The sequence below is a fragment of the Solanum stenotomum genome, chromosome 2, assembly GCF_019186545.1.
Source record: "Solanum stenotomum isolate F172 chromosome 2, ASM1918654v1, whole genome shotgun sequence".
Taxonomy (NCBI): Eukaryota; Viridiplantae; Streptophyta; class Magnoliopsida; order Solanales; family Solanaceae; genus Solanum; species Solanum stenotomum.
The window spans coordinates 3147936-3174084 of NC_064283.1; the positions used below are offsets into that span (position 1 = coordinate 3147936).

The following is a 26149-nucleotide window of genomic DNA, read 5'->3' on the forward strand; positions in this document are numbered from 1 at the left end:
TCACTCAACTTCATTTTATAATTCAGAAGTCACTCAGCTATTGATATTTCACTTAGAAAATCACTAAACTATTGATAAAATACTTAGAAAGTCACCCAATTAATCTTAAATGATTTTTTGATTAAATTTTGTTGACTCTAATTTTTGTTTTAAACTATTTTTTTAACAGATAATAAGACATCCATTTTAATTATCTTATTGAACTGCTCCAATTATTTAATTATAATATTTTTGACTAACATTATGCACAACCTGTCTGAAAGAATATGTGACTGAATAGGAAATTTCAGGTTAAAACATACACTACATTACCCACAACCTGTTTGAAAGAATGCTTGAAAGGATCCAAACATCATTAGCAACAAAGAGAGCATTGACAAGCTGATCCTGAGTTAGGGGCTGTATTAACCGTTACGTGTTCTGATTCTCTAATGAGTTTTATGATTCTATTTGTATGTGTTAAAGGGAAAACCAGTGAAGCAGGATTACTTGGACAATGTAATATGTTCACAATCACATTTTATTATTATTATTATTATATGACATAAGTTGGGTCGAACATTCATATATTCTAAACAACACACATTTCAGTGTTTTCCCTTAGGCTTCTCATCAGAGATAGGACCTTCTTGGTTCAGTTCTGGCTTCTTATACTTGTACCAAGAAGCACATAGTAAGTAGAAGCCAAAGTTCAGCACACTGACTACTGCAAGCAACCAGTAGAAGTAGTCGAGCTTGTCTCTGTTCAAGTTGTTATTAGCTAACCAGCCACCACTCGCCTTGTTAATTACACTCACCACTACTGAGCTTGTGAAGTACCCAAATGCCAGTGAACACCAAGTAATGGCCATACTCAGTGATTTCATGCCTGATGTGCTCTCTGCATAGAAGAAATCCAACAGCCCTACCAATGTAAGTATTTCAGCTGTTGCAAATATTACAAATTGAAATCCAAGCCAGAACACACTCATAGGTAATTGACTGGCTGAGTCAACCATGTTATGCTCCATGGCAACTGATTTCCGGCGACTTTCTACAACTGCAGACACTGCCATAGATACTATTGAAAGTATTAGCCCAACACCTATACGTTGCAGTTGTCGAATCCCAGAAGGGATCCCTGTGAATTTTCTTGCTATCGGAACAAAGATACGATCATAGACTGGGATCATGATGAGTTGGAATATTTGAGGAATTACAGGTATGGAAGCCGCTGGGATTTCAAAGTTTCCGATTTTCCTGTTCATTGTCATGCTTTGTTGGATAGTGAAGGTCTGGAGTTGAGCCATACAAGTGTTCATGAAGACGGTGCTCAGTATAATTGGTAGCATTCTGACTACAATCTTTGTTTCTTCAACTTGTGAGATAGTACAAAGGCTCCATGGTCCATGAGCACTTGATGTGGATGGTTCGTGGTTGTTCCTCGGTATGGCTGCCCTGTCCAAGCATCTGTACATATTGTGGAAAATTTGGTTAAGTAAAGCAACATGTCAACAGGAAACTGAAACTATAAAGGTGTTATTAAATACTTGAATTGATCAGTCCTTTGAATAATCTCTATTCCATTTTTAGCCTCTCCACTTCTGATCTGATGTAAATCTTCTTTGTTTTGTGGTAGTGGGAGATTTCTATTTCTGAAAGCTGCAACAAGAACCTGCGAAATGCGCATCAGAGGGCTTCCTTTAGGAACATTGTATCTGTAGAACTGTTTTCCCATGGTCAAGAGTAGGATTGACACACCAACTGCTACAGAGGAGATACCAAATGACCAATCCCATCCCTGATTGTCACCTATCCAAACAAACAATGTAACTCCAAGCATGGCTCCAATGGTGATGAAGAACAGCAGCCAATTGAAGTAACTTGATAGCTTAGCAGCCCCTTTGGGATCCTTTTCATCAAATTGATCAGCACCCAATGATGGCAAAGCTGCTTTTACTCCACTGTTTCCAAGTGCTATCAGATAAACACCTCCATACAAGATTGCCAATTGGCCTGCATCTGCAGATTCACATCGATCGTTTTGGCTTAAAGGTACATCCTTGCAGGGAAATGGTCTCAGTTGGCTGAAATGCGCTTGAACTCCTAGTAGTGCATATCCCTAACATTGAAAGAATGATCAAAGTCAGTTCATGATCCTGCATGGACCTTTGAAATATATGTTTTTCTCTTTCATAGCGAAGATGTATAAATAAACAAGTACCAAAACTTGAATGATGCTAAATAGAACACAAGTCTTGAATCTGGAGAAGTAAGTATCTGAGAGAAAAGCTCCAAATAATGAGAGCAAAAACGCTGTTCCCATGAAGTTTGTCACAGTGTTGGCAGATTTTGTTAAGCTGAAGTTCATATACCCAGAGAAGTAAGTCACCAGGCTCACACCCTTTGAAATAAAAGCCATGGTATCAATCCCCGCCACAACTGCATAATCAGATATCAGAATATCAAAACTCCATAGTCAAAATCAGTGGCGGAGTCGGGATTTCTTGCGAGTGGTTTCGGTTAAGAAGTCCCACATCCATAGAGGGATGGGGATTTGGTCTCCTTATATGGACTTGGACAAATCAAGCTAGTTATTGGGATTGAGTTAGGCCTAGGTGCCATATCTTTACATGGTATTAGAGCCAGACCCATCGAGTTATGCCCATGTGCTATATCTTTATTCAAACCTACAACTCAAAGCAAAATTTGAGCTACTTAGACCACTAGAATGTAAAAGTTTCCCCTAAATTAAAAATACACTCATTATGGCCAACATTTAATCTCTATACACCACATAACTCATTATAGCTAACATTTAATCTCTATACACCACATAATTCCCTAGAGAAGGGTGTGCACTGTGCACCAGACCATCCTTCGTCTAAGGTGGCTCCGCCCATACTACATTTATAAGCATAATATTATTCTTCGACGAAGGGACTTCAATTGAATTCCGCTCTATGTCAAGAGAGTTAAACAATTATATACTTGAAATATGCTTACCATAGACAAAAAGAGCTGCTCTAGTTCCCCCCTTCTTTTGAAGTTGATTTTCTTCAGTCTTGACATTTCTGCAAATCCCCTGCAACAATTATCAAAATAAAACTTACATTTTAGCCAAACATTTCTTAATTTTGTAAAATACAATTTCTAATATTTCATATGCTAAAAACCATATAATTGCTAAGGCAAGTTACCATTTTGTTTGTAGCTTTTCTTTTGCTAAGCTAAACAGTTTGTTTTAGCTTCTGTCTGTACTATAAATAGACTACTAATAATGTTAAATATCTTCTTTTGTTACATTGGAAAATACTTAATTAAGTTTTAAAAAAATCTTTCATAATGTTAGTTGTATCCATACCATGTACAGAAAATCACTAATTATTTGTTAGTTGTTTTTGTGGTACCATCACTCAAAACAACTTTATAATTAAGTAGTGGTAGATACTAATATTCCGTGCAAAAATCATTGTTATATAGATTTCACGAATCAATTTTACCCACTCAACAAAAAAAAGTAGTAATTAAAAAAAAAAGAAAAAAAAAAGAGGAAATGGAAGAAACGAATAGGGAAAAAGCAATAAACAAAAAAATTAAAATCAAACAGTAAAACTAAATGATTTGATTGAAAATGAAGCTGAGATACTATATGGGTGGTTTGATATGGTGGACAAGTATAGATAGTTTTGAAATAAGAAATTAATATAGCTTTATTCTTTATTTAGTTACTAATCTTGCAGAAATAAGTTATATCATGATTAGTAATTAGTATATACTTGCCGGAGGATACACTACTCTATTTCATAGGCTTTTTTCGCCGTGAATCAATGGAAAATTCATATTATAGAACATGATTTTCCTATCAAACCAACTCACTCGAAAAATGTATGGTGGAAAACAGTTTCTCGCTAAAATAGTGGGAAGTTTCCTAACTTTTTTTGTGTGAAAAACATTTTTGTTTCTCAGTGATTCAATCAAAATATATGTGAGAATAGCCACAAAACATTTTCTAAACATTTTTTCAGTAGAAAAATATTGATTTTGTTTAGTAGTGATGGAATAATAGTATTGAAATTAATTATCCCGAAATAAAATAATAAAAATGACAAAAACACTCATGAGGTACCTAACCTTTTTTCTACTTTAGATAAGGTGGAAGATATTTTTGTATATAAACAACTTTTAAAAAAATTGAGAAAAATGCATAAGTACCCCCAACTTATGTCCGAAATTCAGAGACACACTTATACTATACTAAAGTCTTATTACCCCCAAACTTATTTTATAAATAATTTTCTATCCCTTTTCGGCCTACGTGGCACTATTAACTAGATAGCTTGAAAAAATTGTCAACACGCGCTGGACCCAAAAGATAGTGTCACGTAGGCCAAAAAGGGGTAGAAAATTAGTTATAAAATAAGTTCGGGGATAATAGGACCTTAGTATAGTATAAGTGTGTCTCTGAGATTTCGGGCATAGGTTGGTGGGTACTTATGCATTTTCCCAAAAAATTGCAATACATACTTTTTTTAATACAACAAGACCAAGTAGTCAATAAAAACTGTCTCAAAATAACATATCTCAATATAAATAATTACAACATAACTTGTCTTCGGAAATATAATAGTAATGATTTTAAAACTATATTATTGTCGAATTAGTGGACAATCATGTGACTTATTTTTTTCTCCTCCTCATCCTTGTTTTAGGCCACAAAGTGTGCTTAATTGCGACGCAATTTTGATATTAAAATGGACATTAATAAACTCAGAAACCATTAAGAATGATTTTAATATTATTGTCATTAGCTATGGCCTATGGGTCAAATAATGATTGTTCATGGGTGATATCATAACCTTTTGGAAGTTTGAGGAGTTCTACATAGCCAAGATTTTTAATAGGGAAAAGGCATAGATTCCTTTTCGAATTTGTCCCGAAAAGTCAGTTACACGTTTAAACTATCACGGTGACCTATTACACACCTTAACTACTCAAAAATGACTTTATTACTACCCTGAGACATGTAACACCACTCTCACATTATGTGGTGTATTGCACTCGCTGCCACATCAATGCTACGTCAACATCATGTCATAAATTATAATTTTTTGTTTTCTTTTCTTTATTAATTATCTTTTCTTTTGTTAACTATATTTTACTCTAACTAATCCCTAATTAATTGTTTTAACTATATCTTTTAATTCTCTAATAATTATATCTTCTTCATCACTAATCCCACCCATTTTCAATTCTCATTTAATCGGAAAATCATATCCGGCCCCACCTTCACTATTGATTTTGTTCTTCACCACCACTATATCACCTTCAATTCTTCTTTTTCTTTGTCACCAACACCAAATATCACCACCATCATTATAAATATCGATTTTTTCTTCTTCACCACCTTCAATTACCTCTTTTAATGTTTGTCACCCGCCACCTATCACCACCAAACCCATAAAGCTACTGTTACCACCAAAATCAAAAATTGATTAACAACCAATTTTTTTTTAACAAAGTAAAAAAAAAATGAAAAAGATAGAAACAATCAATCAAATTTTTTCTAGATAAAATACAATTATTCACTAACAAATCTATGAGAATTAACCTAATTGCGAATAAAAAAAAATTGTGATAAAAAATAAAGAAGTGTAATGAAAATAAAGAATGAAGAAGAAGAGGACAATGGGTTGGATTTGAAGAAGAAGAGGTGTGGGTGGAAAAGAGGATTCTAACTTTTTTTTTTACTTTAATTTCAAATTGACGCACCTATTTTTTATTTTTGTTTTATTTTTTTGCCACGTTAGTTTTAGGGGTAAGAAAATTCACTTTTAAATAGTATAGGGGTGTAATAGGTCACAATGATAGTTTAAGCGTGTAACTGATTTTCGGGACAAGTTCAAAGAGAAATTTATGTCTTTTCCCTTTTTAATATAAAAAAGTGAACACACAAGAATCTATCGGGATTCAACATTAGTATACATAAAAAATAATTTTAACCTTATATATAGTGTATTTTTTTGACGAAAATATTCAGATGAACCACTTGAACCCCTAACTCTGCCCTGCTTCGTAGAACATATGCAATTTTGTGGTTCACAATACCTTTCAATTGTTTGTTTTGTTTTTTCCTTTCGAGTCTTTGTTTAGACCTTATTCTATTTTCGATATTATGAGTTTAAATGATTTTTCACATACGTCTAAACTACTCTGTGTCGAAAATACTGAGTTTCAGGTGAACTTATATAGTATAGTAGTATATTCCATGAACTATGCAGGAAGCATAAGATTTCATATGATTATGTGCTCTCAGGCATATATTATTAAGACTGAATCAATCAACATTATTATGTAAAATTCCTAAACTATGCTCATTTCAATCTTCCCCTTTCCCTCCTTAACCTTATTAATAGGGACATTGTCTTCTGGATTCACATCTACCTTCTTGTATTTATACCATGAAGCACAGAGTAAATAAAACCCGAAATTTAGCACACTTAATCCTGCTAGCAACCAATAAAAGTAATCAAGCTTGTCTTTGTTCAAGTTGTTGTTAGCTAACCATCCACCACTTACTTTGTTCACTATACTCACTACTATTGAGCTTGTGTAGTATCCAATTGCCAGTGAAGACCAAGAAATCGCGGTACTTAGGGCTTTCATGCTTGATGAGCTCTCTGAATAGAAGAAATCAAGTAACCCCACTAATGTAAACATATCGGCTAGACCAAAGATTGCGTATTGGTAGCCTAACCAGAAGACACTCATTGGCAATGGAGCGGCAGATTCAACCATGTTGTGTTTAATGGCAATTGATTTTCGGTGTTTTTCTACAATTGCAGCTACTGCCATTGACAAAGATGAAAGTACTAGGCCAACACCTATACGTTGCAGCTGTCGAATCCCTGTTGGAATCCCTGTGAATTTCCTTGCTATTGGTATGAAAACGCGTTCGTAGATAGGGATCAGGATGATCATAAAAAGCAGGGGAATTGCAGGAATTGAAGCCCCTGGAACTTCAAACTTGTGGATTTTTCTGTCCATTGTTGTGCTTTGTTGGATGGTGAACGTTTGGAGCTGAGCCAAACATGTGTTCATGAAGACAGTACTTAGTATAATTGGAAGCATTCTGACTACAATTTTTGTCTCTTCAACTTGTGTGACAGTACAAAGTTTCCATGGTCCATGTTCATTTGATGTGGATGCCTCCTGATCAGTCCTGTTTATCGCTGCCCGGTCCAAAAACCTGAAAATATTTCAGGGATTTTATCATTTATGCTGTATCAAATATCAACTAGAACATAAATTGAGAGATAGTAAAATGTGTTAACCTACTTGAATTGTTCAGTTTTTCGAAGAATCTCAGTATCATATCTAGCTTCCTTATCCTGAATCTCGTGTAACTCGTGTTCATTCTGTGGCAAACGAAGATTTCTGTTTCTAAGTACTACAACAAACACCTGCATGATACGCGTAAGGGGGCTTCCTTTTGTGACATTGTGTCTATACAATGATTTTCCCAATGTTAGAAACAGAATTGAGAAGCCTACTACAATACTGCAGACAGCAAAAGACCAATCCCATCCTTGATTCTCACTTATCCACACGACAAACGTGACACCAAACAAGGCACCAGTGGTGAGAAAGAACATAAGCCAATTGAAGTAGCTTGATAGTTTAGCAGCCTGTTTAGGGTCCTTCTCATCATACGGATCAGCTCCTAAAGGCGGTGCTGCTGCTTTGACTCCACTGGTCCCAATTGCAACTAAATAAAGTCCCGCGTACAAGATTGCCAGTTGACCTTTATTTGCAGACTCACATTGGTTCATTTGGCTCAAGGGTACATCCTTGCAAGGAAATGGTCTTAGTTGCCTGAAATGTGCTTGCACTGCTAGAAGTGCATACCCCTGAAAGTGAAACATCCACACAAGGGTCTGTTTGACTTCGCTGATTAAAAGTAACTGATAGAAGCGTTGAAACTGATAATAAGCAGGGGGATGGGGGGACGGGAGGATTAACTTACAACGACTTCAATGCAGCCAAACAGAACACAAGTCTTGAACCTGGACAAGTAAGTATCCGAAAGGAAGGCACCAAATAGTGATAGCAAGAATGCTGTTCCCATGAAGTTTGTAACAGCAGTAGCTGATTCTGTTATGCTGAAGTTCATAAATCCATAAAAGTAAGTCACCAAGCTCACACCAGTTGCGAAGAAAGCCATGACATCGATTCCCGCGATAGCTGCATGGTTTAAAGATTTACCATATATTATCAACTGTCTGAAAACTAGTTGTTCATATTACATTAAGTTATGCCTTTATTTTTACCATATGCAAATAAAGCTGCTCTATTTCCCCCTAGCCTTGGTGGTTGTTTGGGTTCAGTCTTGACATCTCTGCACATCCCCTGCATTTAAGTAAACACAAAAAAACTAATTACCATAAATTCCATGCATGATTTTAAGCTATGTTGCTCAGACTCTTCAAAAATGCCATCAGGTGCCTGTGAGGTCCTCCAAAAGCCGTTTATTCTTGGAGGATCCGACACAACATATTTGGAGAGTCCGAGCAACATAAATTTTGAGTCATTGAAAGATTTTTCTTTTGGACATTTTCTCTAGGAGAGCTTACCATTTTGATGTTGGAGTTTTCCTTCAAGCACCAAAATGTAATATATGTTATATTGCTAGTTTGAAAGGTTCTATGAATGTTATAGTATATTAGTATCATAACTCTTCCTTTATATATAGTAGAATGAAAAGATATAATCTTTCACATAGGACAAGAAAAGATATAAAAGGAATCAAACTGCATCTTCATATTTGAGAATTAACTAATGAGTTTGTATAAGATAAACAAACACCTTAATCACATCATAATAGTGTTTGACTAAGTTTATAAACTGATCAAACTGATGTATAAGTACTTTCTTGGCTTATCTACGAGTTTGGTCATAAGTTGGTTATCCCTAACTTATGACTTTTCAGGGTATAAACACTTTTAGTTTGTCCAAGACATTTACTATTTTATTCTTAATATTTTTTTTTAATTTCAAAATAGCTTTCCCAAAATAAAACCTCTAATTTCCTATTCGTTGTGTATCCTGTATCCGTTGTTTCTCCTTTTCTTTCAAAAAAAAAATAATTTTTAAATTTGTAACTTTTTGTATAATAATTTTAAGGTTATATTAGTCATTTTTAGATAAAAAGTCAGCTTTTAATTATCAGTTTCAGCCCATCAACACAAAAGTAACTGCTTATTTATAAAATGAATTTCAACATTAAAATTTCAACAATCCGCCAATCCAACTGGGGTGGAATACTCATTAGTGAAAACTAGGCAGTACATTCAAAATACTAGTATATTTCTTCTTTTCATTTGCAACATGGAGTTAATCAAACAAATGGTTGTAATTTTTTTAACTCCCAAACAGTGATGTTTTTATAGACATTTCTATTCTCATTTGGTCAAATGGTATCTTAATCTGAGAAAGGGGACAATAAGTATCAGATTAACATTTGGTCCAAATTTGTTTTTTTCTACCGTTAAAACCTCAAACATGATTATGTCAACATTGTTAATCCCCTATTAGAATTGATTTGAAAAGGATTAAAGTCAGTGTAAGCAAATTAGTAGGTCAACTGGACTCTGATGCTGAATTGTAACTTGGCATTTTGACACTCACTTTAGGACAAAAACTAACATATATACTAAAAATATTTGACCGTCGGTTTTTTAGGAAAATCGAGGCCAAATCGACGGATTGTGCATCATCGATTTTGCCTTCGTTGCTTAGCTACTTGGTATCGAATTCAGGTATTTTCTATGACTTTTGACAATTCAATCACTCGACCACACATGATCTTTAATGAAATATTTCCATTGTTTTTATGTATACTCTTCAACTGCAATTTAAAACGTTTTTCTCGATTTTTTTTGGACCGACCCTGTCCGTTGATTTTCTCATTATTTTTAGTAGTGTTACACAATAGATTTCAGCCCAAGAATGTAAAAAATAAAAATAAAAAATAATAATTTAAAAAGAGAAATTCGTTGATAGTTAACAGTTAACACTACATATTGCTGGCTTTGTCATCTATCAAAGGCATAAACTCTTGAAGGTCCACTGGAATATCCAAGAATCAAGCTCAACTTGATAAATTTTCAACAATAAATATCAAAAGTTGACTGCAGTATACATATAAAAAGATAATTTAAGATGAAGTGTTAAAGACAGAAACGTTTTAACTAAAACTGAAGTATCTCAGAGTTTGGTGAAACTGATGAATCAAAGTCGTCAGCTATTTTCTGTTTTCCCTACAAAAGTCGTTCTGATACTCACCGCACTGGGTATTTACACCAAACCAATTCAACTTACTATGGTTAAGTGATTTAATAAAGTAAAAATGTTCATTAATTAACTATGATTCAGTAAGATAAGTGTATAGCATAAACCAGAGTCAATTATGTAAGATCCAACATAGTTACAAACATATATCAGAAAACTTGTTATTCAGAAATATAAAGCCACTCAACTTTGTCCTAATTATCAATTTTTGTTCCTTACAATTACTCGATTTTTGTGGCTTTCCGTGTGGGCTAACCAGCAAGAGGATTCATCACGCTCCCTAGGAACAACATTACACCAGTAGATTCATCTCTTACAAGGAACAAGAATGGATGGTCTGCGACAAAGTCAATTTCCTTCTCAGTGCTCACGCATTGAGACTGCTGCATCATTACTATGACAGCGGTAACAGCTGCAGCTTCAGTTCCTTCCTCATTTACCTCAATGAAGGACTTGTGATAAACATCTGAAACAAACAGTTTCTTAGATATATGGGAATCAACCATTTCAGTGAAACCACCCGGATAGAAAGGTGACTTGAGGCCAAGCCCCCATAGAACTTTAGTAGCTTCAAACCTGAAAGTTATTTTGAATTTAGGGATGAGAAATTTGCGTGCTTTAACTTTTTCATATGGAAAATGCCGGTTTAAAAATCCAGGTTCTGAACTGATTTTGTCCAGTAAAGCAGGTAATCCATCACGGGCATCAGGCAGAATGAAATACATGCAGAAGCGAAGAGTGTCCGTGCCCTGTTTATAAGGAAGTCTCAACATTTTAAAGCCATCAAAGGCTGTTATGTACTGCTCCTTCTGGCTAGTCATGAAGGGTGCTCGAACAGTCCCTTCATTGAGGAGATGGAATTCATGGTCTTTTGTTTCGAAAGCATAGAACTTCTCATTCCATTCTCCCTTAAAATATAGTGCATTGGCAAAGATGAGCCTCGTCGTTTCATCCACCGCGTCTGGAGGAAGAATCTCTTTGATGAGATCATTTGTCTTCATTTTAGCCCACTGATTCACTTGATTGGCAGCCTCAGCAGGCTTAACCAATTAGTAAGACAAACACAGAATGATAAAATCAGCACACTGTATATGTTTTACCCTACAATTCCTTTTCAATAAAGCTAACAAAGGAAGATTATGGTTAAAAAATAATTGATGACAGTATTAACCAAGAGTATGTGAGATTTTTGCTGATTTAAGCCAACAAAGGAAGATTGTACTACTTGAGGCTAGAGCCGTTGAGAAGGCTAATCAACATAAGTTGTGTCCTAATTGTTTTGCTTTGTACTCTTTCAAAGTTATATTGATCCTTCAATCTGTATCTAACTCTTAAACGAGTTAGTGGTTGGTAATATTGTTCATCAATGTCTATTTCATATGATAATATTTGGAGAATGGAGGATTTAAGGGTGTGTTCGGTATGGAGGAAAACTTTATTCAAATTTTCCCATGTATTGTTGATTTGGACAAGTTCCTTAAAATAAAAAAAATGATTTCTGATAAATGAATGGAATACTAGACTCAATATAAGGGCTTGAACAATCCTACTTTTTTTGACGTAGTTTTTAAGATCCGAGTCAGGCCTAAAGCTTAATTTGACATGGTATATCATGGATAGACCTGATGTGGGCCCTCATGAAACAGGAACATCTCCTTTCTTTGAGCTAGCTTTTCAGGCGTGAGTTAGGCTCAAAACTCACGCCCTCCAACACAACTACACTCCATATCGCATTGTCTGAATTATATATAAATATTTTTTCCTTATTCCAGTGAAACAAAATGAATAGAGGCATATACCTTGTTCTGAAAATCAACATATTCGGAAGAGGCCTTGTAAACATTATCCACAACGTGTTTGAAAGAATGCTTGAAAGGAAGTGATTGGTCGATCCAAACACCATTAGCAATGGACAAACACGGACCTCCATTGGGGCTTCCATCAACAAAGACGGTGTCGACAAGATAAGAATAAAGAGAGTTGAGTTCATTAGTTGATTTTGACTTGAGAAAACAGAGCAGCTGATCTTGAGTTGGTCCATTAGAGCCAGCAGCAATGAGGCCAAGTGCTATTTGAATTGAGAGAGGAGAGAGCACCAGATTGGAATCGCCATTAACCTCTTTTGAGAAAATGTGCTTAGCAAGCATGAAAGAAACGTCCGTCTGATTGGTGATCGACTCCTGGAGATCCATATTTGCTTGCAAAGAAGAAGAGAAGGGGTTGACTTATCAATCAGATGGACACCCATTATAACTACACCAAGAACGTAGTTTTTTGTCTATGTGTCAAATTTTAACTATATATTCTTTAAATGTAGAATTTGATACTAACTCTGATTCAATACGGCAATTTGTTCGAGAAGCTTAGAGGTAAACAAAGAGCATAGAAGAGAATAAAGTGTTGCGCCATTCTGGGAAAAGACTTCAGCATTTATGTTCTCGGTTAAAAGTTTGGTTCGTTTAATACTACTAGGTCTGGGCACGTGTAATCCAATTTTATTAACCACAAAATTTTAAAAAATTACATAAATGTTAGTATTAGGAAACATGTTTGAGTTATAAATTATATACTCCATTTGTCCTAATTTATGTGACACTTTTCGTTTTTCGAGAATCAAACAGTTTAAGTTTGACCGGGAATTTGCACATGAAATCTTCAATTTTTTTGAAATGAAATTTGTACATTTGTAAGCTACGTAAAAGTATTATAAGTCATAATAATTGATAATTCAAAATATTTAAAAGATCTATGAAAAATTTATGGTCAAGGATAGACTTGTTTGAATCTTGAAATCCGAAAAGTGTCACATAAAATGAGACGGAGGAAGTACTAAAGAAGAAGTGCAAATTTTTAAAGTGATATTTTAATCCTTCATGGTGAGCTCTCTAAAAGGAAGAAATATTTCTCAAAGAAATCCTTGGTTTTCTTACTTTGATTTCTAATTTCGCCTTTAATTAACAAAGTTACTGGACCTTGTTTCTTTTGGTATAATATACAATCTCTTCTTTATCTATTGATTTGGCAAAAATAACATTTTTAAATACCAACACTCAAGCCGAAAGGAGTTGAGAAGTAGAACATATGTTTATATAATTACCTCCCAACCAACTAAAAATATCTTTTGTGTAATTATGTTTTTAGTGTCATATGTATTTTTAATTTTTTTTTTTTTGTGAATTTGATTAAAAGTAATTTTACCTAAGGTGTGTGTATACTTATTGAATATATATGTATATATATTGAATATTTAATATGCATCAATTAAATATTGAATAAGGTATATATAATTTAATAAAGAATATGACATGTTAAAATGGTTGGAAGCTAAAAGTGAAGAAAATAAATGCATGACACATATTAAACTTGTAAATAAAAAGTTCATATCGAATTTGTACATGTCTAAAGGTAGATGAAAGGTCTTTCCAATTAAATTTAATAGACAATTAATTTTTATTAAAAAAATGATAAATATACTTTTAAAAGACACTTTAGTAATTCAATTTTTGACTTAAGACTCTTTCCACTTTTAACAGAATGATCTTGCTGACTTATATTACTAAAATCTAAACAAAATGAAACCTAATAACTCCATTCTCATAATATTTTTAAGTTACATGATTTCAATTTGAGGAATAGTTTTTAGTAGTAACAATGAAGGGTCCAAGGAATTCATAAAGAAATAACCAAAATGTACAAAAGCAAAATTGTCATCATACCAATCATTTGAATTTTAGGACTACGGAAAGCTACATTAATAAAGAATGCAAGAAAACTATTAGGCTTAGTATCGGATAAATGTAAATGTAACTTCTCATTTTTATTTGAAAATTAAATTGTTAAATCTCATATTGTATAAATTGTAGAAAAATAAAACATGAAACAAAATGGGTGAAAATGAACTACATATATATGTGTTCGCAACACTATGTTAGATAGACGATAAAGTAACATAATCTTTATTTAAATTACTTGTATTTAAACAAAAGCATATTGCATAAACTATTCAAGTATTATCAAACTCGTCATGTATCAACAGAAGTTTTGTCAATTAAGTAGCACTTAAAAGAATAATAACACAAAAACAAAGAAATTTCTTTTCATAACAATGCAAAATGATACAGAATTACATAAAAATATGGGTTGCATAAATTTATTTTCGACAACCATACCTTAACTCCAAAATGAAAAAGAAAAACTTAAAATCATAAACTAACATAAAAAAGATCTAAAGAAATATATAGGTCATATCTTATACTTTTTCGCTTAACACTTGAACTATATTGTAAGAAAACTTCTCTTTTTAATTTCAGAATGAAGCTATCAATTCTTCACCTCAATTAGCTTCTTGACGACATGTATCTATATCATTATCTAGGAAGAAGAAAAGAGAACAATTGATGAAATAAAGGAAAAGAATATGATGATCTTGTGAACACCTAATTTTTTATCAAACCTAAAGTTTTACACCATTTTTATTCCTTAAATATTTCTTTTAAATCTAAATTAGATACTTTATGTTTATCGTATTTTATTAAGTTTATTTTAAAAGATTTGAAAACTACAAAAATAGAGTCACACTTTAAGGTATGTTTTGTTTCAATTATTAAAAAAAATGGAATGAAAACTTACAAAAAATATATAGATGTTTTCTGTTAATTTAAATTTTAATAAATAAATTAGTGTCTCTTAATTATAGTTTATTATATTATTATTAGCTGCTTAATTTTTGATTAGTTTTTTTTTAAAGTGTAATATTATATTATATTAAAAAATAATAATAATAACCTACCCCACTTTCCTCTCTAATGACCCCACTTACCCACTTTCCCCTCAACTACACACCACCTGCACCTTTAAAACCTATATAAAATATACCAACAATACACGACAGTGCATGTCCATGTTTGTGTGCAACAAACAAGAGAAAAAAAAGGGTAATCTTTTACATAAATATTTATAACCCACTTTGATTATAGTAATCTACAAATATTAAATCTTTTCATAATTAATTATAGTCTCAATATTTCTTTTCAATTCATTCGAAACTTAAAAAGTTTCTTTTGAGACTTACTACAATCCCAATATTATTTCTATGGTAATAATACAACTCATTAGAGCTTGCAATTAATTTTGTGTATTATCACATATTCCATGACACCATCCATATGGTGAACATCTCCTTCAAGGAGAAACTTATATTACTATTGTCATGGTCAAAATTATTACGAGCAAGACATTTTTCTTGCTTTACTTTTGTTGTACCATAGGTACATAATCAATGACAAATTTGTATTGCCATACAATAATATTATTTTGGTCATGGCCACAACCTTTATAGGCAAGAATTACTTCTTTCTTTTTCCCCTTTCGGTAGTTCATAATAAACATACCATAATATTTATGACGTATAAACGTACATGATCAATGACCATTTCTGCCAAATAAAAATTTATTTGTTTCTCTCAAACCTCCCGTGGAGGTGAGTTGTGACATATATCCAAATCATAATATTTTTATTATACCTTGACTCATTCACTTTCAAAATAGTCGAGCATTCATGATTCTTATCACAAGTCACAATCTCTTCATGAGTTGACCATAACCACTTATACATGTCATATCTTTATATTTGACATATTTACATGACCCACCTTAACATCACTTTGAAACATAAAGTCCATCATCACTTTATATTCTTTCTTTTGATGGAGGATTTATAAACTTATCACATTATTAGGTCGACAACAATCACAAGTTCAATGACCTTTCATAGCATTTTGAAGATAAAAATTACCTTCACATTTTGAAGGACCACTTGGAGAACCCTTACTGTTCTTCCTTTTATAATTACCACAATGATGACTATTATAATTCCGTCCCTCCACGCCCTTATTCATATCGTTAATCATTTGTCATCTTTCAGACTAATTATTCACTGCTACCACATTCATACGATAGAATGGAGCAAGTCAACAGTCGGATTTCAAAGTTATCATATGTTGCTACCACATTCTTTTCAAGGAATGGTGCAAATTCAATGGACCGAATTTCAAGACTTTTCATTAGAAATATTCTATTTTTGTCTTAGTCATGATTTTATCATCACTATGGTGCATTGAGACACAAACTCAATGTCTTATCCATATGAGGCGTGTTAGGCCATAATTTTATGGGATTCGAACCCAATATTTTATCATCATGGTGCACCAAAATTTAAATCGATGTCTTATCCCCTTTGGTGCGATGAAACTTGAATCCATCGTCTTACCCTTCAACTAATGACATATAAACCAAAATAAATAGAACTAACACAAGAGCTTTTAAAAATATTATCATTTTCTTGTTCTATATAAATAAGTGAACTAAATTTCGATAAGACATGAAAGAAAATTATTCTTGTATGTCACAAGTTCGTCTCCCTCCACCATTTGCCACATGAGTATAGGTGTATCTAATCTTGCATAGCGAATTTCCTTATCGCTGATTCATCTGCAAACTTAAATCAACTTATTAAATAAAGTAAAACTTAATATGTAAATAAAACTTACCTCTGTACTCTAGCATCTTAATAAAGCAACATATATAGCATATGTCCAGATTTACTATACGAATTAACATCATATTTGTTGATTTTCTTTTTCTTTGTTTTGTTGGATCAATTTGATCAATAACTGTTTACTCCTTCTTTTCATCATCACAATCAAATTATTGGTATAAAACTCAACTTGGATGATGTGGTGAACAAAATTGAAACTAGAAACAATCCGTGCTGATAACGTGTTATAAAATCAAGCTCAGAATAATATAAGTATAAAGAGAAGAAGGCAAGAAATGTAGATAGAAGAGAGGACTTTTCTTCTTATTCAAGTGTGTTCCAAATGGTGAATGATATCTCTATTTATAATGTTGATGTTAGGACCGAAATAAGTAGGTGTAATGTGGAAGCTAGCAAAGCAAAACCTCGAAAGACCATGAGTAAGAAGACAAACGAGAAATATACAAAAACACAAAGATTTAATGTGGTTCGGTCAATCGACCTACGTCCATAAAGGAGATGAGCAATCCACTATATAAACATGAGAGTACAAAATATAGAGAGAAATAACCTCAACCAATTCACTCGGAATACATGGGAGGTCACACAAGTGATAACGTATCAAGCTTGTGACCCACAAGTATTCCCCCTAACCAAAACTCTCAAAGCCCTTAAGACTACATTGTGACTGTTGATTAAGTTAAAAGGAACAAACCTCGATTTATAGAGTCCTAAACCTTTTCCAACAAGAAAAAGACTAGCCAATCCAAAACTTTTTCCTAAAAGGAAAACCTATTTATGGTAAGAAATTCAGGGCAAATAAAACCCAACAAATCTCCCCTTTGGCTTGAATTTCTGACAAAATAAATTTGTCCACCTTCTTCACATAATCTTCAACAACTTGCTTCTCCTCTCCATAATCTCCTCCATCAAATATATGTATCAACACAGAGAACTTCTCTGAAACAATTTCTCCAACAAAAATCTTCATTACTGTCAAAAAGGTTGCGGCTAGAACTACGCCCGCCAAGATGAACACCCATCTTTCTAACCTGGTTCAATCATCGATTATCGAACCACTGAACCTGACTCCATCATTGAATCTGGCTCTGATATCACTTGTTAGGACCGAAATAAGCAGGTGTAATGCGGAAGCTAGCAAAGCAAACCTCGAAAGACCATGAGTAAGAAGACAAACGAGAAATATACAAAGACACAAAGATTTAACGTGGTTCGGTCAATCGACCTACGTTCACAAAGGAGATGAGCAATCCACTATATAAACATTAGAGTACAAAATATAGAGAGAAATAACCTCAACCAATTCACTCGGAATACATGGGAGGTTCACACAAGTGATAACGTATCAAGCTTGTGACCCACAAATATTCCCCCTAACCAAAACTCTCAAAGCCCTTAAGACTACATTGTGAATGCTGATTAAGTTAGAAGGAACAAACCTCTATTTATAGAGTCCTAAACCTTTTCCTACAAGAAAAGGATTAGCCAATCCAAAACTTTTTCCTAAAAGGAAACCCTATTTATGGTAAGAAATTCAGGGCAAATAAAACCCAACAGTTGAGATATCACTCCCAAAGGTCACCAAAGTAGTAGATACATAGTTATCCCTTAAGGTTCTTATCACCTTGGAAGCACCCATATATGAATCCAATTAATTCTTGGATAAATCTAATGGATAATCCACACAATGCAATGGATTTATAACATCTTTTTATTTATTTTTACTTGTCTACTATTTCACAAATAAATTTTCACTTTTAATAAAAAATTATAGATTTTCACAAATGAATGAAGTGAGTATATATATTTTATTAATTTTTTTTTAATTTTATTTTAAAATTAGAACAAGATCAAGATCAAATAAACAATAATAATGAGAGAAAATAGTCAAAAGCCCCCTCAACCTATTAGTTAATTCTCAACTACACACTTATTCTATACGGGTTTCTATTACTCCCTAAACTATTTAAATATGGAATAATCATCTCCCTAAAAAGTCATAACCAGTTTTATGTCAAAGATGTGCAGCACACACTATGAATCACTTTAACGTCATTTTTTTTCCCTGTAAATTATAAACCTAATCAAAATAATAATTTAATAATCATCTGTAAAATTGTGTAAAGTTTTCATGTTTATCAAATCTGAAAATTAAAATTTACAAAAAATGCTTTCAAATAGAGATTGTTTTTCCAAAATACTAATGATTTCTTTAGAGAATAATAAGAGAAAATGAGGAAAAAATCTCTACACCAAATTAAAGAAGAAGAACAACTCCACACCTAGTCCACATACACTTTCAATTTGAAATCGAACTCAAAATAAAAAAATCCACAATAAGTATTCACAAATATGGGAGCAAAAAAACAAATTTGGTAAGAATGAAATAAGAAAGTGAAATTTCAAATTCACCATTGTTGGTTCATTGTGGTTTGACTTTTTTTTTTTCTTTTTTTTGCTAATATTATGAGGGGTTTAGAGAAAAAACCTTGAACTCCATTTTTGAGCTACATATATAAAAGTTTCTTACGAGTTAGGTGATTGTTGTTGCTAAAAACGGTTGATGTATGATTAACTAAGCATAGATCAGTAGCTACAAATTGATTTGGAGCTCTTTGAGACGAAATTTAGAAGACCACCATTGAAGGACTTAGAGAAAAACTTGAAGAAATCATGAAGTGGATATAACAATTTTGTGATATAAGAAAATGGAAAGAATAATAAAAAATTAATTATATAATCTCCAATGAGAGACTGCCACATGGACTATTAAATTCAATTTTAGTCATTTTTTGTCTTTTTGTTGAACCCTTACATGCCTACAAAAGGTGTATTCAACTTCTTGGACATGTCAGCGTTTAAGGATCGTAAATTATCGAAAATAAAAAAATTAGAGGAATAATAGGACCTCCATAAAATATAAATGTATAATTGAAAATTGACTAATAATTGGGGCCATTTGTCTATTTTCTCATAACGGAAAAGGGTCAAAATTGCCCATAAACTATGCGAAATAGACCATTTATACCCTCCAATACATTTTGGGATAAAAAATACCCCCACAGTTATCCCAGGAGACCACAAATACCCTCAAGAGTTAACATCCCAATTTTTTAGTGACGTGGCAAGCCACATGGGACTAATCCCTCCACCTAAGCATTGCCAACTAAGATTTACTACAAAAGAACTTGCTTTTAGTGGCGACAAAGTTGCCACAAAATCCCAAAATATTGCCACTAAAGGTTATGAGTGATTTTTAGTGGCGACTAAGGCTCCAACAACCATTCGCTAGTAAAACCTATTTTTTCAACAAAAAAATATGATAATTAATTTTCGATTGCGACCTAATTTTCTAAAATAAATAACTTGCAATATCCATATTAAAAACATCCAATATTATTACAAAAAATAATCAAAATTACTTCTCGATTCAAATCTCCTACTATATATATATATATATATATATATATAATGCATCATTGTACATTTTATACATTTACATATGACATAAAAATAAAACATATAGTGTCTTCAAACTCCTACTTAATTGATATCATATTTGGTTTTTTAAAAACAATGAAGAAAACAACACAAAATTAGAATTTAATGTTAAAAACTTTTAGTGACAATTTTCTAGGCTTTTGTGGTGACTGTTGTTGCCACTAAAGGTCTAGATCTTTTGTAGTGAATCCTAGTTGGCAACGCTTAGGTGGAAGGATTAGTCCCACGTGGCTTGCCACGTCAAAAAAAAATTGGGGTGTTAACTCTTGAGGGTATTTGTGGTCTCTTAGGATAACAATAGGGGCATTTTTTATCCCAAAATGTAACGAAGGATATAAATGGTCTGTTTCATATAGTTCGGGGGCAATTTTGACCCTTTTCGGTTCTCATAATAATGACAGAAGAGCAACAATAACCAAAAGAGTAGTTGCACCTCCTCATCTTTATCAATTCCAACATACATACTTAATTAATTACACAGTCATATAGAATATAAAATAAATAAAGTAAAGTTCAATTTTCTTAAAATTCGAGCAATATCAAGATCAAATAAACAATGACAATGGCAGAAGAGCCACTGAAATAATTAATTAATAATTAAATAATTATGATTTTAGTTTTATTTATAATAACAAGTTTTAGAAATTACGTACTTAAAAATTCATTAATATATTACTTGTTTACGGTTGAATTTGTTGCAGTTAATTTTGTTATAATTTATAATTCTATTAAAAAAATAATCATCAGGAAAATAAAAGGTGCACATGTTAAACGAGTAACTAAATCAAAAACATCTAAAATTATATTATTGACAAAAATAGTACTTCCATCTTGAATTAACAATATTTTTTATTTTATTTTTTAAATTTTATGACTTTAAATATGTAATTTAAAATCATTATTTTTCACAGTAGAATGTAAACTATTTAAATGATAATTCAAAGAATCTACTTTTATGTTATAGATATATAATTGTATTTCATTAATGTTTTCACTTTTATTAAAATTGTCCATTAATATATATAATAAATAACATTTGCTTGTAATTTATGTTATCTAAAAATTTAGAATAAAATATAATTTTATAGTACATCAAAATTTTGAAAAGAATAAATTCAATGATTTTGGTTATTAAATTCTGATCCACCAAACCTCTAGCTAAGTCAATAAATGATTTTGGTTCTAACTTAAATTTTTGTGTGGGAGAGGTCATATTTGCCCTTCTACGCTTAAAAGAATCATCGGAGAAGGCCCTAAAATGCCCCTCAAGAATTTGAATTGGTACAAACTATCTTCCATCCATCTATCGTCCCTAAAATACCCCTCACGTCCACCTTTTGGCTCAAAAATATCCTCGATGTTAATCCTTTGGCTCATATTTGCCCTTATTTTTAGTAGCTCCCTTTAAGTAAAATTATTAAATATTTATTTATTAAATTGCTTAATGTGATTGGTCCAAATTTAAACCCTCTTCAAATAAATAATAAAAATGATATTGTTAAAAAATTCTATTTTTCTATAAAACCACTTATGATTCATACTTTGACCCGATACACTTGAAAATAATATTGAAAAATAATAATTTCATGATATCTTCATATTGACCTATTTTAAATCAACCCCAATTCATCATAACGTAACTCAACTCATAAATGGGGATCCAACTAAAATTCATACTTACCGCGACTGATTGTCCATCTAAAAATATTATTATTTTCATTAATATAAAATTTTCTCTCAATTATCCAAATGTCTTGTTCATTATCTATTTTATTCCTTTTTTAATTTCTTATTTTTAATTAGGATATCCGGGACTCAAACTTGAAATGAACTCACATATTTATATTCTTTTAATTAGTATTATTGTCATGATGGAATGAGGGTGGGGATAAAAGTAATGATTATTTTTATTCTTTTATTTTTAATTTTGGGTACACACAAAAAAATGTAATATTTGTACATATTTGCTTGATTAAGTCATCTTTTATTGAACTAATTATTTCTATATGAATGCATCATTATTTTCCTCCCTTTTTTCTCTCTTGTTTGTCATAAATTTAAAAAAAAAAAAAAATTGTGGACAAGATCCAAATAGAAAAAAAATGGAAGAGATAGGATGTGAAGAACCAGGGAGGGAGTAGTTTAGAGAGTAGATGCTTAACCTTTTTATAATTTTAAATTTACTATGAAATTCAAAATCAAGTCAATCATGTGAGCTTATATATTAAGTAATTTCAAATTATTTTAACAGAAAATGGCCTAAAATGCCCTTAAACTATGAGATTCGGTACAATATTACCCTTCATCCACCTAATGAGAGTGATCCGTTAGATATAAGGGTATTTTTGAGCCAAAAGATGGACGTCAGGGATATTTTAGGGCCGATAGGTGGATGGAGGGTAATTTTATACCAATTTAAATACTTGAGGGGCATTTTAGGCCCTTCACCAAAGAATCATATGTACTCTCTTCATGTATATATATTTTTATTGGAAAATTTTGAAAAATATTTCAACTTTGGCCGAAATTGTTGTTACGATACCAAACTTTATGGAGGACCTTTTACCTCCCTACACTATTTAATAGTGTATTTTAAAGGTATATATGTGCCACGTGGACACGTTACTATCTATAATGATGCAATATTTATGATGTCCACGTGGGCGCGCATATATAGCTTTAAAATACACTATTAAATAGTGCAGGGGGTAAAAGATCATCCATAAAGTTTGGTATCATGACAACAATTTCGATCAAAGTTAAAGTATTTTTCAAACTTTTTTCCCTATATTTAAATATATTTTTCTTTATCATCTAACTTTAGACACATAATTAGCGAAGGAAAATCATAGGAAATGGAAGTAACTTCTTTCGAGTGCGGGATTCATGAGTAAATATATTGAGAACTTCATTCACAACTTGCATGGACTTCTAGTTGAAAATACTTACATAATTAGCATATGTGAATCGATTGTTGAAGTTATGGGGTTGACAAAATTCACTAATAATAATGGAGAAATGATCTAATGGACCATTATACTTGTATGAATTTATATTATGGACCCTTCTACTTAACTCTTTATCAATTGAGTTCTTAAACTCAATCAAAAGAAGATTTTTAAACCCCTCCTGTCATGTGTGTAGTTGACTCTCTCTTATATAAATGACATGTCAAATCCACGTCATTTAAATGAATAACATGTCATAATTATATTCATTAACTATTTTTTTAAAAAATAATTAAAAATATTAAAAAAATGGTTAAATAATCTTTTAACTCACTATTTTTAATTAAATAAAATAATATTTTAACTCCACACGGTTGATAAAAGACTCAACAATGAAGAAGAAGATTTCATATTTTTTAATTTCTTTTTTCAATTTATTATTTTATAATTTTAATTTTTTTAAATTTAAATATGATATCACTCAAGCAGGCATGTAGTCACACTACACGCCACACACTCTTACCTATTCAGCCATCTTAATGCCACATAAGCTTAGTCAACGGTCAGAGGGGTTCAATATATGGAGTTTTACCTAATTTAAGGATTCAATTGATAAAGAGTTAAGTAGAAGGGTCTATAATACAAACTCGTATAAGTACAGGGGTTCATCAGACTTTTTTTTTTTTTAATATAACCACACTACTCTCGTTTAATATTTTTTAAAACTCTGGAAAAGACTAAACAACTACCACTTTGTCATCAGTTATTATTAATATGCCAGATACAAGATAGAATATTTCAGAATTAAGTTTAAAATTAAAATTATACTATATTTGATTGAAGTTTATGAATTTATCTCAAGAGGTAGCAATTCATCTAAGGATGGGAGAGTCAAAGCTGGAAATAGTGATGTTTCCATGGCTTGCTTTAGGGCATTTGATCCCATATATGAATCTGTCAAATGAACTTGCAAAGAGGTCACAAAATCTCATTCTTGTTGCCCAGAAATGCAGAAACTAAACTTCAAAAACTCAACCTTTACCCAAATCTCATCAAATTCCATAAATTGACAATACCTCATGTTGATGGCCTTCCATATGGAGCAGAGACTACAGCTGATGTTCATAGATCTTTGGAGAGTCTATTAGCAACAGCTTTTGATGAATTGTATGATGAAATCAAGTCTTTTCTTCAAAATCTAAAACCCCATTTCGTTTTCTTTGATTTTGCTTATTGGATTCCTGATTTAGCACGAGAAATTGGGGGTATCAAGACTCTGTTTTACCTACTTGTTTCCCCTGCTGCAATGTCTATATCACCGGACAAGGCTACTTTTATGACATCAACTGCTGCTGAGCTAGTAAAGCCACCACCAGGTCACCCTTCTTCCTGGATTCCGTGTTACTTCTATAAATAAATGTTTGTGATTATAAATTTTCAAATATATGTATTATTTGTGATTATAAATTTTCAAATATATGCATTATAATAGTAAATTTGCAATTTCATTCTGCTCTCTAAAGATGTGGTATCTATCTCCCTCCAGGTTACCCTTCTACTACTGTGGTGTTGCATGAAAGTGAAGCTAAGTTGTTATCATTTCTATTTCATGAATATGGCAAGGGGGTGACGTTTCAAGAACGATTGAGCAAGGGATTTACACAATGCGATGTAATAGCTGTGAAAACATGTAGAGAGATTGAAGGAATCTTTTGTGACTACGTAGTAACACTACTTGAAAAGCCAGTCCTTTACGCTGGACCTGTAATTCCCAAGCCCAAAAAGGAGCAACATGAATTATCAAATTGGCTCGAGAAATTCGAACCAGGATCAGTAGTGTTCTGTGCATTTGGGAGCCAAATGATTCTTGAAAAGAAACAGTTTCAACAACTTGTTTTAGGCTTTGAACTGACTGAGTTACCATTTCTTTTAGTTGTTAAGCCACCTGAAGGGACAAATTCAGTAGAAGAAGCTTTGCCAGAGGGATTCAAACAAAGGGTTCAGGAAAATGGACTGATTCTTGATTGTTGGGTGCCACAATTGGAGATTTTAAGACACAAATCAGTTGGTTGTTTCGTCACTCACTGTGGTTATGGGTCGATGTGGGAGTCTTTGGTGCTGTGTGATTGTCAATTGGTACTTTTGCCAAGGCCTATTGATCACATTTTTACTGCTAGGCTTATGGAACAACACCTTAAGGTTGGTGTAGAAGTGGAGAAGGATGAAAATGATTTGTTTACAAAGGAGAATTTGTGCAAGGCTGTGAAATGTGTGATGGATAAAGATAGCCAAATCGGTTGTTTAGTGAAAGAGAATCATAGGAAATGGAAGGAACTTCTTTCGAGTCCTGGCTTCATGAGTAACTACATTGATAACTTCATTCAAGACTTGCATGGACTTCTAGTTGAAAAGATCTAGATGATTATCAGGGGTGGATCTTATGTTGAAGTTATGAGGTTTGCAAAATCCAATGTATTTGTGTGCTTTTGTTAAGAATTTTTTTTACTTAATATGTATGAAAAATTATCCCAACTAATTGTTATTTTGTTTTGAAATTCAGAATCATAAACTTAAAACTATGTATCTAGTGATGTTAACTTGCATTTATAAAATGTTTTCATGCCTTATGTTGTGAATGAGACGATTGTTGACTGGGATGCCACTCAGGATGAGCACATGGGACTGCCACGTAAGACTGCTAGAAAGGTCATTCCTCCTAAAAGACTTGGTGATTACGTGTGGAAAGGGGGAAGTTCACGTAAAAAGGGGTAAAATTGGCAAAGCAGTAGGCATAAAGCATCGTGAGTGGAGCAGT

The 26149-nt window shown here is 32.4% G+C and overlaps 3 protein-coding genes and 1 pseudogene across 3 annotated transcripts; 1 reads left to right on the forward strand and 3 right to left on the reverse strand.

Moving 5' to 3' along the window:
* Nucleotides 1-504: 504 nt before the first annotated feature.
* On the reverse strand, nucleotides 505-3274 carry LOC125855369 (protein NRT1/ PTR FAMILY 4.5-like). Its single transcript, XM_049535089.1, has 5 exons — nucleotides 3180-3274; nucleotides 2986-3064; nucleotides 2204-2421; nucleotides 1530-2101; nucleotides 505-1449 (listed from the first exon to the last, which is right to left on the reverse strand). Exons 1-5 carry the CDS (start codon nucleotides 3180-3182, stop codon nucleotides 588-590), a joined length of 1734 nt encoding a protein of 577 aa, XP_049391046.1. The 5' UTR covers nucleotides 3183-3274; the 3' UTR covers nucleotides 505-587.
* A 3068-nt stretch (nucleotides 3275-6342) lies between these two features.
* LOC125854705 (protein NRT1/ PTR FAMILY 4.5-like) lies at nucleotides 6343-8223 on the reverse strand. Its single transcript, XM_049534289.1, has 3 exons — nucleotides 8006-8223; nucleotides 7318-7889; nucleotides 6343-7228 (listed from the first exon to the last, which is right to left on the reverse strand). Exons 1-3 carry the CDS (start codon nucleotides 8201-8203, stop codon nucleotides 6343-6345), a joined length of 1656 nt encoding a protein of 551 aa, XP_049390246.1. The 5' UTR covers nucleotides 8204-8223.
* A 2210-nt stretch (nucleotides 8224-10433) lies between these two features.
* Nucleotides 10434-12550, reverse strand: LOC125855496 (serpin-ZX-like). Its single transcript, XM_049535216.1, has 2 exons — nucleotides 12129-12550; nucleotides 10434-11369 (listed from the first exon to the last, which is right to left on the reverse strand). The coding sequence occupies exons 1-2, from the start codon at nucleotides 12519-12521 to the stop codon at nucleotides 10581-10583; spliced, it is 1182 nt and encodes a 393-aa protein (XP_049391173.1). The 5' UTR covers nucleotides 12522-12550; the 3' UTR covers nucleotides 10434-10580.
* Nucleotides 12551-24216: 11666 nt separating this feature from the next.
* On the forward strand, nucleotides 24217-25797 carry LOC125854706 (UDP-glycosyltransferase 79B6-like; annotated as a pseudogene).
* The last annotated feature ends 352 nt before the right edge of the window (nucleotides 25798-26149 follow it).